This window comes from Festucalex cinctus, chromosome 5, assembly GCF_051991245.1.
Source record: "Festucalex cinctus isolate MCC-2025b chromosome 5, RoL_Fcin_1.0, whole genome shotgun sequence".
NCBI classification, from domain to species: domain Eukaryota; kingdom Metazoa; phylum Chordata; class Actinopteri; order Syngnathiformes; family Syngnathidae; genus Festucalex; species Festucalex cinctus.
Window position 1 is genome coordinate 14156389 of NC_135415.1, and position 20212 is coordinate 14176600.

At 37.4% G+C, this 20212-nt stretch overlaps 2 protein-coding genes and 1 long non-coding RNA gene across 4 annotated transcripts in view; 2 read left to right on the forward strand and 1 right to left on the reverse strand.

Moving 5' to 3' along the window:
* Positions 1-18611, forward strand: part of LOC144018949 (phospholipid-transporting ATPase ID-like) — a 29788-nt gene extending 11177 nt beyond the window's left edge. The window contains exons 8-28 of the mRNA XM_077521657.1: positions 452-522; positions 599-681; positions 2088-2246; positions 2332-2420; positions 2699-2892; positions 4990-5198; positions 5293-5336; positions 6624-6789; positions 6866-7054; positions 8142-8257; positions 8333-8497; positions 8566-8677; positions 8983-9088; positions 9163-9304; positions 11579-11762; positions 11854-12077; positions 13253-13336; positions 13458-13703; positions 13789-13927; positions 15282-15412; positions 16593-18611. Of these exons, the coding sequence (XP_077377783.1) occupies positions 452-522; positions 599-681; positions 2088-2246; positions 2332-2420; positions 2699-2892; positions 4990-5198; positions 5293-5336; positions 6624-6789; positions 6866-7054; positions 8142-8257; positions 8333-8497; positions 8566-8677; positions 8983-9088; positions 9163-9304; positions 11579-11762; positions 11854-12077; positions 13253-13336; positions 13458-13703; positions 13789-13927; positions 15282-15412; positions 16593-16931 (3192 nt within the window). The 3' untranslated portion in view covers positions 16932-18611. The remainder of the gene's footprint in view (positions 1-451; positions 523-598; positions 682-2087; positions 2247-2331; positions 2421-2698; positions 2893-4989; positions 5199-5292; positions 5337-6623; positions 6790-6865; positions 7055-8141; positions 8258-8332; positions 8498-8565; positions 8678-8982; positions 9089-9162; positions 9305-11578; positions 11763-11853; positions 12078-13252; positions 13337-13457; positions 13704-13788; positions 13928-15281; positions 15413-16592) is intronic.
* Positions 6870-19789, reverse strand: LOC144019073 (uncharacterized). The gene is made up of 3 exons (XR_013283590.1): positions 19694-19789; positions 15337-15395; positions 6870-7045 (listed from the first exon to the last, which is right to left on the reverse strand). It is a non-coding gene; the product is annotated as an uncharacterized LOC144019073 (long non-coding RNA).
* Positions 19044-20212, forward strand: part of dapk1 (death-associated protein kinase 1) — a 37293-nt gene continuing 36124 nt past the window's right edge. Inside the window, exons 1-2 of one of the 2 annotated variants that reach the window (XM_077521655.1) lie at positions 19044-19257; positions 19714-19906. In XM_077521655.1, the coding sequence (XP_077377781.1) occupies positions 19845-19906 (62 nt within the window). In that variant the 5' untranslated portion in view covers positions 19044-19257; positions 19714-19844. Of the gene's footprint in view, positions 19258-19322; positions 19635-19713; positions 19907-20212 lie in introns of those variants that run through there. The other variant, XM_077521656.1, reaches the window with a different exon arrangement.

Consider the following 20212-nt stretch of genomic DNA (forward strand, 5'->3'; position numbering starts at 1 on the left):
ACACTCCCTAAGTCAATGCTAACTTCCTGTTATCATTTGCTAACTTCCTGTTAGCGCTAGGCTACGACGTTTTAAAAACAAAGCATATTTTCTATTCAAATATACAGTGGATGTAATTCCTAATGTTGTGTATTTAGCTTTACAGTTAACTCCAACAGCGTTGTCATTAATTAAACAACTTAAAGGGCGCTTAGGGACAACAGAATAACATACGCTACACACTTGCTAGTTGCTAATACTACGCAAGCAAAATGGCGCATTCAGGGTACTTTGACAGCGTCGGAAACTACGGTTTTCTTCGATAACGATTTAAGGGGAAAATAATCAGCCATTTGGCCCAATTGGCCGATTGTTTTGTCCGATGTTTGAAGCCCAATAATCGGCCGATTATAATCGGCAGCTGATTAATCAGTCGGGGCCTAGTTGTAACGTCATTCCAACTGTCTCCCAGGCCGACCTCCTCTTGCTGTCTAGCAGTGAACCACTCAACTTAATCTACATCGAGACAGCGGAGCTGGACGGGTAAAGCCCGGGTCCTGGTTCTGGTCCACAACCCGTCCTTGTCGTTTTGTCCAAACTTTTCTCTCCTCTTTCTAAGTGAGACCAACTTGAAGGTGCGCCAGGCCCTGCCGGTGACCGGGGACCTCGGTGATGATGTCAGAAAGCTGGCGGACTTTAATGGTAGGACAAAAAAAAAAAAAAAAAGTAAGGTCATTGGAATTCATAGGCGGCACGGTGATCGAGTGGTTAGCACGTCCGCCTCCCAGTACTGAGGACTCCGGTTCGAGTCCAGGCTCCGGCCTTCCTGGGTGGAGTTTGCATGTTCTCCCCGTGCCCGCGTGGGTCTTCTCCGGGTACTCCGGTCTCCTCCCACATTCCAAAGACATGCATGGTAGGTTAATTGGGTGCTCCGAATTGTCCCTAGGTGTGCTTGTGAGTGTGGATGGTTGTTCGTTTCTGTGTGCCCTGCGATTGGCTGGCAACCAGTCCAGGGTGTCCCCCGCCTACTGCCCAGAGCCAGCTGAGATAGGCGCCAGCACCCCCCGCGACCCTTGTGAGGAATAAGCGGCCAAGAAAATGGATGGATGGATGGCATTGGAATTCATCTCTAATAGGGATGTAACGATATCCAAACATCATGATACGATATTATCACAATATGAAGGTCACGATACGATAATTGTCATGATATTGTCGGGAGGTTGGCGATGCAAAGTCACAATATTGTAAAAAAAAAAAAAAAAAAAAGAGTTTATACTTAAAAAACACAATATTGTGCTTTTGTACATTATAGCAATGCATATAAACAACTTACAATCTCTAAAAGACTTCATATTGAGGCAATTACTTGCTAATGTATGCACACATTGAGTCGCTTCACAAGCTTCATCTGACCATGCGCGTGGATTTTAAACATTAGAAGGGCCAAAACAAGCCTTGTGAAAATTAAACTGCACTAAAAAAACTAGCCACCAGAGGGTACTAGAACTGCACAAATGGAAATCAACCTGACTTTTTGAACAGATGTTCTGCTTTTAATTCATTCACTGAAGCAACCCCCTTCGCACCCGGCTGTTTTACTGGACTTTGACTGATTTTGTAAGGCCCACAGAATATTGTGTTCTATTGCTATAAAACATGGAACCTACGAAAGAATTATTAGAGTCTTCTTTTTTTCTGTTTCTGTTTTGCAGCAATTAGAATTACAATATAGCTCAGTTTCATCATTAGTCACAAACCTGTTGAAAACACTGGCAAAAAGAGCTTGTTGCAACATGGCACTGGGTGATATCTTATACTCTGCTGCCACCTGCTGGCTGTTTTTTGTAATAACTACCATTGCTTTAAGTAACCTCCTCAGGCTACATCAAAGCCGCCACCTGTATGCTCTACCATTAAAAAAAAAAAAAATGTATCAATACATTATTTTGGGAGTGAAGGAGAAAGTATTAAAAAACTTATTTATACGTTTGGGGGTTTGAATGAGTTAATATCGTGACATGACGACGACGATATATTGTGGCAGTTTTAATATCGCGATATCGTTCCATCCCTAATCTTTAACGTTTTGCATTTGTGTCACAAAGGCGAAGTCCTCTGTGAACCCCCCAACAACCGGCTGGACCGCTTCACAGGGACGTTGGCCTACGCAGGACAGAAGTACGCCCTTGACAACGAAAAGATCCTGTTGCGAGGGTGCACCCTGAGGAACACCGAGTGGTGCTTCGGACTGGTGCTCTTTGGAGGTGGCGGGACGTTTCTTGTTGGAAAGGAATGACGTCATCGTCTAGCTTTGAAGCCAGCTTTTATGTGCTTGTTTTTTTATTCCAGGGCCTGAAACCAAGCTGATGCAGAATTGCGGCAAAAGCACTTTCAAGAGGACCAGCGTGGACCGTCTGATGAACGTCCTCGTACTCTGTGTGAGCATTTTTGTGTAACTTGAGCCCGCAACAGCAGCAGTGAACTGATTTTTACGACGAATCCTCAAAACGATCATCAAATGTTGACCCTCAGGCATTTGCGCAAATTGCTGTTTGGTTAATCTCTGTCTTACATCATCTTTTTCCAAACAATTTGAGACATTCAACCTTTTCAACCCCGACCAGCATCACATATCCCACAGTTTGGGAATCATTGTTGTTTATAAAAAAAACACCTTAAGCCATTTTCACACCTCCCTCAATGTTCCTGTGTGCAGATCTTTGGCTTCCTGGCGTTCATGTGTACCATCCTGGCCATCGGGAACTACTGCTGGGAGCTGGGCGAGGGCTCGGCGTTCACCGCCTTCCTGCCCAGGCAGAATGGCCACGATGCCGCTTTCTCCTCCTTTCTAACTTTCTGGTCCTACGTCATCATCCTCAACACTGTGGTGCCCATTTCGCTCTATGTCAGGTGAGGCCAAAGTGCATATGTTTACGGGACACTAATCTTTTTTTATGTTTTTTTTTTATTTATTTTTTTTTACATCAGTGGATGAAGCCCTTTGAGACTGTTTATGTGAGTAACTCATTCACTCCCAGCCATTTTAACTGGAATTTGCAAGGCCCACAGCATATTGTGTTCTATTGCGATCTAAACATAGAACCTACCAAAAGAAAAATTAGAGTCTCTTCTCTCATCAAAGTACATTTCTATCTCTTTCCGTTTTGCAGCAATTAGCACTAAGTTTCATCATTATTCCCAAATCTGTTTAAAGCATTTGGGAAAAGAGCCTTTTGCAACATGGCCCTGGTTGATCTCTTGTACTCTGCTGCCACCTGCTGACCGTTTTTGTAGTAACTACCATTGCTTCAAGTTTTCTCTTCAGTTCAGAGGCTGCATCAAAGCCTTCTTTATACTCTAGCATAGAAAAACATTAAAATACATCTTTGGGAGCATGGCAATATGTAAAATAGAACGTTTTTATACGTTTTTGGGAGCAAATGAGTTAATGGCTATATAATAATAATATGGCTGTTTCAAGCTAAAATAGCAAACTTCCTGTGCATTTTCAAGCATGGCGTCTTGAGACTTTTTTGTGGGTCTACTTCTGATCGACGTACCTACCAAATGTCGTGCTGCAAAGTGCAACTGGCTACAGGGGCACAATTAAAAAAATAAATAAATTCTTTGACAACGTCTGGAAAACAGCCATATTTGGCTATTTTTATGTACATTTAATTATTTTATTTTGATATTTAAATGTTATTTTATTGTCCGTACACTAGAGCCTATCACAGCTGCAACATATTTCTTTCTTTTTTACATTTAATTTCACTGTTTGTCATTTACTTGTATTTTGTTTTACTAGTTTTGTACAGATTTCCATTCTGTTTCAGGTTTGATTCATTGTATTGTAAGAAAATACCTGTAGTAAATGTTTTATTTTAGCACTTGTTTGTATTTTAAAATATTTTTTTTAACTTTTTAAAATGTTATTATTACTTTACTGTTTTCAATACTTATAATTGAATTTATTTATATAGAATTTTAATGTTAAAGTTATTGCTATATGATTTCCCATTTTTTTCACATATTTTGATATTTTATAAACATTGTTAAGCTTTATTTAAAAATATATATTCTCACTATTTTTAAAGTTTAGTATTTTAGTTCAAATGTGTGTCCTTTATTCTCTTTTAATTTACTTATATTACTATATTAAATTGATATTTATTTTAATGTTTATTTGTAATGTTTTTGTTTATTTATTAATAAGAAGAATATATTTGTAATTAAAGGCTATATATATATATATATATATATATATATATATATATATATATATATATATATATATATATATATATATATTCATTCTTAAAAGTGGTTTAATTGTGTCCAAGGTTATTTTAATTAACTGAAACTAACAGAAAAAACTAAAACTAAAATTTCAAAAGCAATTTCGTTAACAAAATAAAATAAAAACAAAAATGTGCTTTAAAAAAAATGAAAACTAGCTAAAACTAATTATAAGTATAGTAAAAAAATGTCCTTCGTTTTAGTCTTTGGTAATTCATTTAATGCATGAGCCTTTGGGGATGATCCTAAATGTGATTTTAAGTTGATTCATTTTTATATTAACCGGAATGAGGACGTTTGAAAGTTTGTCACACAGGAATGACGTCATCTAGCAGCAGCCAATAGAAAAGAACCTGGTTTTTTAAATATTGCGCACAAGTAATACACATAAAAAAAAAACAACAACTAATACTGAAACTAACCAAAACTAACCTAAAACTAAGCATTTACTAAATAACTAAAACTAATAAAAACGAACAGAACGACCCTGAAAACTAATTAAAACTAACTAAATTTAAAAAACACAGCTCAAAACGAAATTAAACTAAAATGAAAAATTCCAAAACTATAATAACGCTGATTATATCCCATAGAAATTGCTAGCAGAAAGTACAGTACATCACAAAAAAAACCATTATGATCTCTTGAAAGTAGCCTCTAAAAATGCATTCCTCGCATTAAAATAATCCCTTCATGTGTTTTCCCTAGCGTGGAGTTCATCCGCCTGGGGAACAGCTTCTACATCGACTGGGACCGCAAAATGTACCACTCTCGCAGCGACACGCCCGCCGAGGCGCGCACCACCACGCTTAACGAGGAGCTGGGCCAAATTAAGTATGTGTTCAGCGATAAGACGGGCACGCTGACACAAAACATCATGACCTTCAACAAGTGCTCCATCAACGGCAAGACGTACGGTGAGGAAAATAGACCCATCGATTATATAAAAGAAAGCACTTGTGGGTTAAGTTGTGAAATTCACACAAGTGGTGCGCTGATGTTTCTTCTCAGGTGATGTTTTTGACTACATGGGCCAGAGACTTGAAATTAATGAGGTGAGTTTGGTTATTAACTCATTCCCTCCCAGCCATTTTCACTGAATCAACCCCCTTCGCTCCCAGCTGTTTTACTGGATTTTGACTGATTTTGCAAGGCCCACAGAATATTATGTTCTCTTGCTATAAAAACATGGAACCTACCAAAAGCAAGATTAGTCTCTTCTTTCATCAGGAAAAAAAAACTATATTTCTATCTGTTTCCGTTTTGCATCAATTAGCATTAGAATATAGCTAAGTTTCATCATTATTCACAAAAATCTGCTTAGAATTGCGGGGAAACGGCTTGTTTTCAACATGGCCCTGGTTGATCTCTTACACTCTGTTGCCACCTGCTGACCGTTTTTGTAATTACTACCATTTTTTTCACCAGTTAACCGCAGTTGGGAGGTTGCATCAAAGCCTTCTGCATGCTCTAGTCTAGCATAAAAAAAAAAAAAACATAAAAAAAAACCATATAATCACGTCTTAGGGACACGTAATACATTTAAAATAGAAGGTATTTATGAGTTTTTGGGAGCAAATGAGTTATTAAAGGTGTTTGGTATTTAAAGCCAAGTCAATCATAGCTTTCCAGGTACAGTATAAGGTTTGTTTATTTATTTATTTATTTATTTATTTATTTATTTATTTATTTATTTATTTTTATCTTTTACTGATTTTTTTTTAAAGCAAAATATACTGATCGCTTTGTATAATCAGTATACAGTATAGTAATATCAATAATTGCTGAATAAATTTAGTGTTTTTTTTTTATATCATACATGCTGGTAATACATATAAAATGTAAAAAAAAAATAGAAAATAAATATGAAAAGGTGTTTTAAAAAATATATTCATAAAATATTTTTATATAAACCTATATATAAATCCCCAGGCTTCTGCTTGAAAGCAAAAAATGTCCAGAAAAGTTGGAATGTGATTGGTTAAATCAGGAAATAGTTGTTGTTATCAGTTGTTTATTTACCGTTAAAAATATATATTTTTTTCCAATTGAGTTGGACAGGTCACATTAATGGTGGATAAAATTTGTAAAATTATGCATCTTGGTCTATTTTTAGATCATAAAAACTTGGTAAGATCTTTCCTCTTTCCAATGACATATGGAACTGTATCATTATTTTAATATTTCATTATTTTAATATTTCAAGTGTTTTTATTTTCTTGAAACACTCGAAAAACTACAAGACTTTTTTTTTTTTTTTTTTTTTTTTTTCAAAATTGCATGTGAAAGATATTGAACAACCCCCAAGTACAATGGCTCATACTTGGCATATCTCTGAGCAGCACACTGAGACGGTGGATTTTTCCTTCAATCCACTGGCTGACCCCCGCTTCACCTTTCACGATGACGCCCTGGTGGAGGCGGTCAAGCTGGAGACCCCCGAGGTGCACGCCTTCTTCCGACTGCTCGCCCTCTGCCACACCGTCATGGCGGAGGAAAAGAAAGAAGGTGAGGTCACTACGCGGGACACGGTGAGTCATTTCATTCTCTGATTAATAAATAATAATAATAAAACTACTTGCAGGAGAGCTCTCGTACCAGGCCCAGTCTCCTGATGAGGGCGCTCTGGTCACAGCCGCCAGGAACTTCGGCTTTGTCTTCCGCTCGCGGACGCCCGACAGCGTCTCCATTGTGGAAATGGGCGAACAGCGCACTTACCAACTGTTGGCCATCCTGGATTTCAATAATGTCCGCAAGAGGATGTCTGTTATTGGTACAAAAAAAAAAAAAAAAAAAAAAAAACTTCAATTGGGATACCAAAAAAAATATGACATACATGATTTGCAGTTGCGCCTTTTGGCCTGATGGGAGATGTCAAGGAGTAGCTAGGAAAAGGCCAAGAGGCTTTTTATTTGTTTTAGCTGGCAGAAATGCAAACTAGTCAGGAAAACACACGCTTACCATGTCTCATTGAGACTATTAAACAACAATAACCGTATATGATAAATATCTATATTATAGATAGATAGATAGATAGATAAATAGAAATAGGTGTGATTGGCTGGAAACCAGTTCAGGGTGTACCCCGCCTACTGCGCAAAGCCAGCTGAGATAGGCTCCAGCACCCCCCGCGACCCTTGTGAGGAATAAGCGGTCAAGAAAATGGATGGATGAAATAGATATAGATATTGATCGATATAGATAAATGGAAATAGGTATCGATATAGATAGATATAGATAAATAGAAATAGATATAGAAATATATAGATAAATAGATATAGATAAATAGAAATAGATATAGAAATAAATATAGATAAATAGATATAGATAAATAGATATAGATGTAGATAAATAGATATAGATAAATACAAATAGATATAGTTAGATATAGATGTAGATAAATGGAAATAGGTATAGATAGATATAGATAAATAGAAATAGATATAAATATAGATATAGATAAATAGAAATAGATATAGTTAGATATAGATGTAGATAAATATAAATAGATATAGATAGATATAGATAAATATAAATAGATATAGATATAAATATAGATAAATAGAAATAGATATAGAAATATATAGATAAATATAGATAGATATAGATAAATAGAAATAGATAAATAGATATAAATAGAAATAGATATAGATAAATAGATATAAATATATATTAATAGATATAGATAGATAGATATAAATAAATAGATATATATATATCGATAGATATATCTACAGGAATAGATGAGGGAAAGCATTAGTTCAAAGACTTATTAGCCACATTTACATAAATCTATTAATTTTGCTATTGAATCCCAATCCCACTTAAATTCACTGTTGTCTCCTTGAAACGCAAACCAGTTCGGAGCCCCGAGGGTAAACTGTCGCTGTACTGCAAAGGAGCGGACACCATCATCTACGAGAGGCTTCACCACTCGTGCGCCAAACTGATGGACGCCACCACGGAACATCTCAATGTCAGTGAGTCCCGGTGCCTTCACAGAAAGTTCCTCGCATGCAGAGTTGAACGGCGTTTGTGCGTTCCCTTGCAGGAGTTTGCAGGGGAAGGACTGCGGACACTGGCGCTGGCCTACAAAGACCTGGACGAGGACTTTTTCCTCCAGTGGCAACAGCGCCACCACGAGGCCAGCACAACGCTGGACGAGCGCGAGGGCAAACTGGAGCAGCTGTATGAGGAGATTGAGACCGACCTGCTGGTAGGCGTGTCTTGACTTGAACGTGGCGTCGAATGCAATCCAGTCATCTGTTGTCCATGTGTGTCCAGTTGCTAGGAGCGACGGCGATAGAGGACAAGCTGCAGGACGGAGTACCGCAGACTATCGAGCAGCTGTCCAAAGCCGACATCAAAATCTGGGTTCTTACTGGCGACAAGCAAGGTATCAACTTTTCATTTACATTTCGTATATATTAAATATAATATAGAAAAAGTGAAAAACAAAACAAAAAACAAGGCAAACACACACAAGGAAAAACAATTACTGTACAAAGTCCAGGGAGTTTAGTTTTTATTTTGATAAGTATTTTATTTCTTTAATAATAATAAATGTATATATACATGAGTACAGTATGTAAAAAATAAAGCTTGTTTTACAGTTATTTACCACTTTAATTACTTCTCTGAATACAATATACAATATTTTTCATTTCATTCAAACAAATACTGGTATTGTTTATATTGCAGAAACGGCGGAAAACATTGGCTACTCATGCAACTTGCTACGCGAAGAGATGAACGACGTCTTTGTCATTTCTGGCAACTCGCCGGAGGACGTCAGACAAGAGCTCAGGTAGCTATCGCTGATTTTTTTTTTTCTACCATTTTTAATTGTTTTCTTCAAAACAATTTTTTTATCTGTGGCAGGAACGCACGCACATCCATGAAACCAGGTGCCACTGAGGATTGTGCTTTTTTGCCGGAGAGGACTCTGGGTAAAAGTGCGGAGGCTATCGCGGATGAAGCGGTGAACGGCGAGTATGGCCTAGTCATCAACGGACACAGTCTGGTACACCCCATCAACTTTTGCGCCTTGTCATTTTTTTTATTTTTATTTTTTATTAGCATGTTGCTACGGGCTGTTCGGTCCCTGTTACGGGCTGTTCGGTCCCTGTACGACCGTTGCCAGAGTCTGGTCCGCATTGCCGGCAGTAAGTCGGATTCGTTTCCAGTGAGGGTTGGACTCCGCCAAGGTTGCCCTTTGTCACAGATTCTGTTCATAATTTTTATGGACAGAATTTCGAGGCGCAGCCGAGGCGTTGAGGGGTTCCGGTTTGGTGGCCTCAGTATTGCATCTCTGCTTTTTGCAGATGATGTGGTGCTGTTGGCTTCATCAAGCCGGGATCTCCAACTCTCACTGGAGCGGTTCGCAGCCGAATGTGAAGCGGTTGGGATGAAGATCAGCACCTCCAAATCCGAGACCATGGTCCTCAGTCGGAAAAGGGTGGCGTGTCATCTCCGGGTCGGGGATGAGATCTTGCCCCAAGTGGAGGAGTTCAAGTATCTTGGGGTCTTGTTCACGAATGAGGGTAGGATGGAGCGGGAGATGGACAGGCGGATCGGTGCAGCGTCTGCAGTGATGCGGACTCTGTATCGGTCCGTCGTGGTGAAGAAAGAGCTGAGCCAAAAGGCGAAGCTCTCGATTTACCGGTCGATCTACGTTCCGACCCTCACCTATGGTCACGAGCTGTGGGTCGTGACCGAAAGAACGAGATCCCGGATACAAGCGGCCGAAATGAGTTTCCTCCGCAGGGTGTCCGGGCTCTCCCTTAGAGATAGGGTGAGAAGCTCGGTCATCCGGGAGGGACTCAGAGTCGAGCCGCTGCTCCTCCGCGTTGAGAGGAGCCAGCTGAGGTGGCTCGGGCATCTGGTTCGGATGCCTCCTGGGGAGGTGTTCCGGGCATGTCCCACCGGCGGGAGGCCCCGGGGACGACCCAGGACACGCTGGAGAGACTATGTTGCTCGGCTGGCCTGGGAACGCCTTGGAATCCCGCCGGATGAGCTGGTTGAAGTGGCTGGGGAGAGGGAGGTCTGGGTTTCCCTCCTAAAGCTGCTGCCCCCGCGACCCGACTTCGGATAAGCGGTAGTAAATGGATGGATGGATGGATAGCATGTTGCTAAGCCCGTCGTCTGCTAAGTTAACCTTATTGGGTAAATGTAAAAAATGTTGCTTTTCTGAACTTACGCAAAGTTGAGCACATTCTTCTGACAACTTTCAAGTAGTTTAAAAACAATGCAGTTAGCTACGACGCTAAAGTTATTAGCCCCGATCAAATACACTTTTGAGTGCAGCTCATATATAAGACAACTTAGCTTTCAGAGCTATGGTACGTTTTTGGGGGGAAAAATTTAGTAAAGATGCTAATGTAATATATTTTTGCAGAAAAAATCTGAATGTTTCGATCCCGTTGGCATATGGAGTAAAGTCTGACCGATTAATCGGACTATTTATTTATTTATTTATTTACATATGACCATGACTATGGAGGAGCAAAACTGCCAAAATTCAAAATAAGTAAATAACAAAATAAATAAATGACTAAAAGTTAAAAAAATAAAATCTTATGTGTATATATATATATATATATATATATATATATATATATATATATATGTGTGTGTGTGTGTATGTATTCGAGCTGCTCACTCGACCAATGACAGGCAGTTTGCAAAGGCGGAGTCCAACCCAAGACCGCCCCCTCATTTGAATAACATTTCAACTTGGCAGTATGGACCAAAACTGCCAAAATTAAAAATAAATGACCAAATAAATAAATCAATAAATAAATGACTAAAAGTGAAAATAAAAACAGATATTAAAAATATAATTCAAAAATTAAATAGAAAAGCATTTATTTACGTATGGATTTATGTATGTATATGTATGTACATATATATATATATATATATATATATATATATATATATATATATATATATATATATATATATATATATATATATATATATATATATATAGAGAGAGAGAGAGAGAGAGAGAGAGAGATTTTTTCGATTTGTATTTTTTTTTTTTATATATAATTTTCAAAAAAAATTTATAGCCGTTTTTATTTTCACTTTTAGTCATTTATTTATTTAATTTGAATTTTGGCAGTTTTGGTCCTCCATACAACCATGACAACCTAAGACAAAGATAATTGCATTCAAGCGTTGCAAAATATTGTCCTATAATGGGTTTATCAGAGTTTTATTCTGCCAAATAACGGAATCGGCATGGGCCCCGAGTTGAACGTTATATCAATGTTTGCTTTTCGTTGCGCAGGCATACGCGTTGGACCATAGCATGGAGCGGGACTTCCTGCGCACGGCGTGCATGTGCAAGGCGGTGATCTGCTGCCGCGTCACGCCGCTGCAGAAGGCGCAGGTAGTGGAGCTGGTCAAGACTTACAAGCGCGCCGTCACGCTGGCCATCGGCGATGGAGCCAATGACGTCAGCATGATCAAAGGTAAGGTGAAGCGAGAAAAAGTTTTCTTTCAACTTCCTTGTGATTTTTTATTTTGATTTTGGAGTAAGTTGTTGTGCGTGTTACCCCCCAGTGGCGCACATTGGCGTGGGCATCTCAGGCCAGGAGGGCATGCAGGCGGTGCTGTCCAGCGACTACTCCTTTGCGCAGTTCCGCTTCCTGCAGCGCCTCCTGCTGGTGCACGGCCGCTGGTCCTACTTACGCATGTGCAAGTTTCTACGCTACTTCTTCTACAAGAACTTCACCTTTACCTTCGTCCACTTCTGGTATGCCTTCTTCTGTGGCTTCTCCGCACAGGTGAGAGCGAGGGCGGTGCGGTGGATTGGCTTCAGACGTAATCCACCATGGGTGGTGGCTCATTTAACTCTAAGCTTTTAATCTACTTTACCATAGAGCCGGATTGTTTTGTTTTTTTCATCAGAAACATTTTTTTTTTCTGAAATTGTAAATTAATTGATCATTTTTGGTGTCACTTCACTTTGAATGTTAATTTTTGTGAATTCTAGTAAGGGTTTTGATAAAGTTATAATTTTTCATTGTAATTATTTTTTTAATTTAATGTATTAATTTGTTAATGACCTTTTCAAATTAAATATTTTTTTCAATTCAATTCAATGTACTGTATTTCATTTCTTAAATCTTAAATATTCTTTGAGTTGTAATTTAAATGTACTTCTCTCATTTTAATAGTATGTTTTTAGTCATTTTAATATTTTTATGTATTATTTTTATTATTTTAATATTAAAATATAATATTATAATATATAAATTGATATATAAATTTTATTATTAATATTATTATTATTATTATTTATTTAAATTGTATTTTTTAACGTTTTGTTTTTCATTTTGTTCAATAGCATTTTTAATTTAATGTGCTTTCCTCAGTATTTTCAAATAATCTGGAGTTTGGCTGTTTTTTTTTTAAATTAATATATATTTTTTAGTATTTTTATTTTATTTATTGTATTTATAGTATTTTATTTCTTGTATTCTTTAATTGACTTTTAACTTTAATTTTTAATCATTTAAAAAATAATATATATTTTTTTTTATTGTTCCTTTTGCCTTTTGCTTTAATTTTTTTTTCCTTGTTTTTGAATATTTTATTTATTATTACTTTAATATTAAAATATAATATAATATAACAAATATTATTATTATTTATTTTATTTTATTTTTTTACATTTTGTTCAATTTCATTTTTCATTTCATTAGTATTTTCAAATAATCTGGAGTTTGGCTGGTTTATTTTTTATTAATATATACTTTTTAGTATTTTTATTTTATATTTTCTTTATTGTATTCTTTAATTGACATAAGTTTAATTATTAATATATATTTTTTTTTACTTTGATTGTTCCTTTTGCTTTGTTTTTTTTTTGGCTATTTGTTTTGTTGTTGTTGTAATTTCATTTTGTCTTCCATTTATTTCTTTAAACTTAATTTGACATTTGACTTTTCCCTTCCAGACGGTGTATGACGAATTGTTCATAACGCTGTACAATCTGGTGTACACAGCGTTACCTGTGCTGGGAATGAGCCTCTTTGATCAGGTAAAATGAGCTAATATCGGCCGCTTGAATTGGTCGTCAAATTCATCATTTGCGCCTCTTCCGTAAATGGAGCCACCACTCACAAATGAACTGAAATTGCTTCCCGCTTGGCGAATGAAAGGACGTGAACGACGCGTGGAGCTTCCAGCACCCTCAGCTGTATGTGCCTGGTCAACTCAACCTCTACTTCAGCAAGACGGCCTTCTTCAAGTGCGCCTTGCACAGCTGCTACAGCTCCCTGGTGCTCTTCTTCATCCCGTACGCCGCCGTCAGCCAGGCGGCGCGCGCCGACGGCCGGGACGTGGCCGACTACCAGTCCTTCGCCGTCCTCACGCAGACCTGCTTGCTGTTCGCTGTCACCATCCAGGTATCAACCCTTCAGTTTTGAGACTCTCTTGTTTCGGTGATTGCGCTTCTTACTCTTGGTACTTCTTGAATTTGTGCATGCGTAGCTGGGCTTGGAGATGTCTTACTGGACGGCAGTGAACACCGTCTTCGTGGTGGGCAGCCTGGTCATGTACTTCGTCGTCACCTTCACCATGTACAGCAACGGTCTGTTCCTCGTGCTGCCGTCGGCCTTCCCCTTCGTAGGTAATGCCGAGAATGGTTACCTCCTCCAAGGAGTCTAACTTGGTTTACATTTTTTTTTTTTGGTTTGGTATGTCAATCTGGATTGTTTTTGAGTGATTACCATGCAAGTAAAAATATATATGTTATTATTGTTATTATTATTATTATTATAAAAAAATAAAACAATAAAACAATAAAAATAAATTAAAAAAATAAAAATGTAAAAAGTAAAAAAAAATGAAAACAGAAATATAATATGTATTTAATGTATCTGTCAAATATAATGTAAACACAAATTTAAATACATATTTCTAATATTTAGACGATATTGAGGGAAATGATCGTATCAAAATACCATCAAATTTGGTTTATAAAAATAAGATACAAATATTTCATAATGTGTAATATTACATCACACAATTTTTTAAATTATTTAGCTCTGTAAAATTTTTTTAAAATAAATAAATAAATAAATAAATAAATAAATCAAGAAACTGGTTTGGTATGTCAATCCGGATTGTTTTTGAGTGAATACCATATAAGTAAAATATATATATATATATATATATATATACTGTTATTTTTATTATTATTATTTAATTTTAATTAAAAATATAAAATAATAAAAAAGAAATTAAAAAAATTAAAACGTAAAAAAAATATTCGAAAACATAAATATATGTATCTAATGTATCTGTCAAATGTAACGTTCAATACAAACACAAATTTAAATTTATATTAAATATTAATATTTTTAATATTTCGATGATATGGAGGAAAATGTTCTTATCAAAATACCATCATATTTGGTTTATTAAAATAAGATACAAATATTTCATAACGTGCAATGTTACATCACACAATTTTGTTTTATGTTTATTCAATTATTTAGCTCTGTGAAAAAAAAAAATCAAGAAACCCCCTCAAAAAAACAAAAACAAAACAAAACAAAACACTTATTGTAAATACTCTGGAATATCTTTGTTTTACTTTTCACAGTACGTGGGGTGGTTCTTTACCAGAGTAGATACACTGCTTGTGCTGCGAATGAGTGTGAAGTAGTGTTAGAAGAAGGAGAAGAAAAAGCTCTGTCGGTCCTAAAATTGCTGGAACTAACTGTAATTTTAGCAGGGACGAAATGCAATTTTGCATCGACAAAAGCATGGTTAAAATAACGATGACGGACTGACGATTACAGTTTGGTTTGGCTTGAAATAATTACGGACTGATGAATGACGGACCAGCAAAATTTACTGACGCGCCCACCTCCAAATTTCTTGATGAAATTCTAAAAATATATCATAATATGCCATAGTACTGTTAACATGGCTAATCTTGTGTAATATGAATCATGTGTTGCGCCCAATCTGTTCAGGCACAGCGAGGAACTCCCTGAGCCAGCCCAATGTCTGGTTGACCATCGTGCTCACCTCCATTTTGTGCATCCTTCCTGTTGTCACATATCGCTTCTTGTTCATCCTGCTCCGCCCTACCATCAATGACAAGGTAAAAAAAAAAATCATGTCAAACTAATTAGTATTTTTTAAATTATTATTATAAACAAAATAACAAATAATTAGTTTTTGTATTATAGAAACTGTACTTCTACTTGTTGCTAGGCAGAACTCTACAAGGTCAGATCTTGACCAAACATTTGACTTAGCAACACGAAACATCCATCCATTTTCTAACCGCTTGCTCCTCACAAGGGTCGCGGGGGATGCTGGAGCCTATTTCAGCTGGCTATAGGCAGTAGGCGGGGTACACCCTGAACTGGTTGCCAGCCAATCGCAGAACATGAAACATAATACACAAAAAACTGTCAAGAACCCACAACGGTATCCAAGGTTATTTTAGTTAACTAAAACTAATAAACTAATAACGAAAACTAAAATTCAAAAAACAATTTTATGAACAAAATAAAATAAAAACGAAAATGCATTTAAAAAAAAAAATAAAAACTAACTGAAACTACATTTAATGTTTACAAAACTAACTAACTAATGTCCTTCGTTTTAGTCTTTGGTAATTAATTTAATGCATAAGCCTTTTGGAGATGATTTTTAAATGTGATTATAAATAGATTTATTTTTATATTAACCAGAATAAGGATGTTTGTAAGTGTGTCACACGGAAGTGATGTCATCTAGCAGCAGCCAATAGAAAAGCCCCTTCAGATGACGTTGCTCCCATGATGTTTTTTTTTAAAATTTATTTATTTATTTATTTTTTTAATTATGCACAAGTAATACACATTTAAAAAAAAAATAATAATAATACTAAAACTTACTAAAACTAAACTAAAATTAAGCATTTATTAATAACTAAAACTAATAAAAGCTAATGGATGAACTCCTCCTGGGTGCCTTTCCTCACAGGCTTCTTCTGTGCCCCACCATGTTGTGGTTTGCGTGTGTCTGTGGGTACGATCATGGGGAGGGCTGGATTTTTCTTTTTATTGTATTATGGAGGTTTTAATTGTTCAGCACTTTGAGTTGCATTTGAATGTATGAAAGGTGCTATAAAAATAAAGTTTGATTAAAATGAAAATTCCAAAACGCTAATAACTCTGCCGGTAATGACCTTTTTCCTCGAAGTGGAACCTTTATTCTAATTGATAAAAAAAAATGTGAAAACTCCCCAGAAGCCAGTTCATTAACATGTCAAACATTCTTCATTCACCCAGGTCATGTTCAAGGTCCGCCAGGCCAAAGCGTCACCTCCCCCGCTCCCTCGCCGCGCCAGAATCCGCCGCACCAGTTCCCGCCGCTCGGGCTACGCTTTCTCGCACGCGCAGGGCTACGGCGACCTGGTGATGTCGGGCCGCTTCCTGCGGCGCCCCGCCCCGCCTCGCTCCTCGGGTTTCGCCCACATAGGGCGCGCCGCGGCCGGCGCGGGCTTCAGCCCCATGGGCCGCTCGGCCGGGTACAGCCCGAGCGAGCGCGCGCACTACGTCCAGAAGGCCCACGACGTGGAGGGGACCTCACTGCAGATGTACAGGACCATCAGCGACGCCGCTCTTTGACCACTTGAGAGCGCCAAAGATAAGACTAAGGAATCTTGTTTGTGGGAAAGGTAAAAAAGGAGTATTTGAAGGGGACAAAGTGTCTTCATGTTTACAAACTTTATTTTTAACCCTGGGAGTGCAAATTGTTAATGGCAGGGGTGGGGAACCTATACATACGACTTTTGCTCAAGAATGTGCTGTTTTGCAGCAAGTCACCAATCTTTGATGCAAAGCTCCAAAACCAAAGACTTTTTTTTTTCTGGCTCTACCCATGATAGAGAGCCCTACCAAATTTCGTGCCGCTATGTGCAACTGAAAAGTTTCCCCAGCCCTGCTTACAGGGGATAAAAAGAGCAAAGCCATGTTGCCTTAAAGCGTTTTGTACTTTTCTAGATATACCAGTATGTTGTTTATGAAGAAGACTCACCAAAACTAAATGGAGGACTTTGTGGTCAAGTGATCACAATTTTGAAAGCACGTGGCACCCGCCCATTTTTGACTGTAACGTTTTGCAACCTGTCATCATATGGCTCATCTGTTGATCACTGGTCGAAAATATTTATTGTATTTTTTTTTGTGATCACAAAAAAAAAGGGAATTTTATTTTAGGAATACTGTCGGAGTTTCAGGATTTGCACCTGAAGTGATGACTTTTAAAAACTGCTTTAGAAATGGGCATTTGAAAGTAAAGCATAAGCAACTTAATTAGTATTTTATACCAACATTAAGTTGTAATATTACATGGAATTTTTTTTTTTAATTTTACAAGAATTATTTTTAAATTTTACCGGAATTAAATTGGGATTTTACAGTAACAAAATGTCTGAACTTTATGTGAAGAAAGTCAGACGTTTACAAAAAATAAATAAGATTGCGGAAAAGATCGATAATTTTGCAAAAATAAAGTATTATTATTATGAGGGGGAAAAAAAAAAATTTGCTAAATTATTCTAATACTAACTTTGGAAGATTGTCATTTATGATTTTACCCACAAAAGCTGTGCAATGTTCGCAAAAATTGAGTTTTAATGTTTCCAGATTAAAAAATAAATAAATAAAAAATAAAAAAAATAAAAATAAAAATCAGTCACGGGCGAATAAACTTAAAAAACAGGCCCAAGAGGATAAAATCCCAATTTCACAAAAATAAAATGTAATATGTGGAAAAAAGTCACATTTAAAAAAAAATACAAACTAATCTTGACGCAATGATAAAATCATTGTAAAAATATTATGAGGGTTTAAAAAAAAATACATCTTTGCAAAAGTAGTAGTGAACTTCATTATCAGCAAACCAGTTGACAGTGACTCAGCAGCGCCTCATCTGGTTGTGTCTACACACTACTACATTTTTTCCTGCGTTGCTCGTAGACACGATTAATTGAACGACTAATTAACACGAATCAGCAATCAGCTGTTCTCTTTATACTGGAAAATCAGCGTGAAGCAACAACGCAAACATGCATGTAATAACTATAACATATTCTTCACAGACATATCCTACAATGAAGTATGCAATAGTCACAAAATACTGCTTTTATACCACTTTTTGTATTATTTATCTGTGCCTTCAACTATCATTAATGTTTGATCATTTTATATGTGCATTACTGTGGACTCTATGAGGGATTTTTTTTTTTAAATATATGTTTTGTATGTGTTTTTTTTTATACCAGAAGTTGCAATAAATGAATAAGAATAAAAGTTGTATCATGTTTTGTCATCTTCATAAAGTGAAGCGAGTCTTTCTGGAGGGCGTTTCAAACTATAGTTAATGTACTTTTAAATGATTGAAGTAGCAAATGGAGTAACATAAATGATCATGCATAATCATAATCTATAATATAGTAACAACATGTAATATAAAAAAATGATAAAATACGTGTGTGATCTGTATCAAGTGTACCTAAACCGGGGGTTGTATTGTCTTCCTGTTGTCTGAGTCTTTGGAAACTGACCGATGCTGCCTTCGCGTCACAGAAAGTCGTTCACACGCCACTTCGCGATTTCAATCATTGTTTGATGTTTCAAAAATACAACAACTGAAATCACTGTTTGGTGTTGAAAACTACAACTTGTCTATGAATAGACCCCCCCCCCCCACACACACACAGAAGTACCTACAAATAGTTTCAGCGGTGGCTCGTGTGTATGGGGGTGGTCAATTTCCCCAACGGTACTTGAACGCAGCACCGGTCGCCGACTGCCTTTTGCATTGTGACGGTCGCTTTCCTCCCACGGCGACGTTTCTGTCGTCGTCCTCCTCCTCCGCGAGCCGACCACCGAGCCCTGCACAAGCTCCAGGTGAAAGCCCCACGAACCGTCGCCTGGACTCGGCTACCGGGTAAGACATTCCGCCACCCCCCTCCCTCTCCTTCTCCCACCACTCCTGTCTTCTTTATCGAAGTGCACCTTAACAGCTTCGAGTTCGGCCAACCGAGAGCGACGCTCGTCCATTTTGGAGTTAAATTTAAGAGGAAAATGGAGGATATATGAGTGCGGTTTTTGGACGTTATTCACGATAATGATTTTAACTGGCGGCTGGGGGGAACAAAGATGAGAGGAGAGTAGGTAGATAATACCGCGGCTCGGGTCTCCCATAGCTACCGCAAGCTGAAGCGGGGTGTGTGAGCCAGAGGGAGCCCGCTCATGTGTCGCCTTTTTCGGACAACGTTTTGTCACCACGTAGCGACCCTCCACAAGCAATAAAATAATCAGAGGGTGACATATCCGTTATGACGATTCTTGACATGTCGGCTCAATTTGATTTGCACTCTTACCCCGTCTCTCTCCAATCCAGGCCCCATCATGGGGAGGAGGGTAGCCGGCTACGAGTGTGCGGTGAGCGGCATGCGGCTGTGACGAGGCTCCCCCCCACCTTCCTTCTCCCCTCCAGGAAACACCCAGCACTCCTCCAAGTGCACACACAATATGACTGTTTTCAAGCAGGAGAATGTCGAGGACTTTTACGAGATTGGAGACGAGCTGGGCAGGTGAGTTCTATTTTCACTTAATAATAAAAAAAAAAAAAAAAATATATATATATATATATATATATATATATATATATATATATATATATATAATCTTTGCACCTGTTTCCCCTACGGAAGCGTATTGCATTCACTTGGAAAAGAAAATCCTGTTTTTCTGATTAATGTTTTGGGGGGAGCTTTGTTTTTTTGTTTTTTGTTTTTAGTAATTTTTTTTTCCAGTTTTTTTTGGAATATTTTTTCTGTTTTACGGAATATTTTTTTCTGTAAAAAAATATTCAGAAAAACAGGAGGAAAAATTAATCG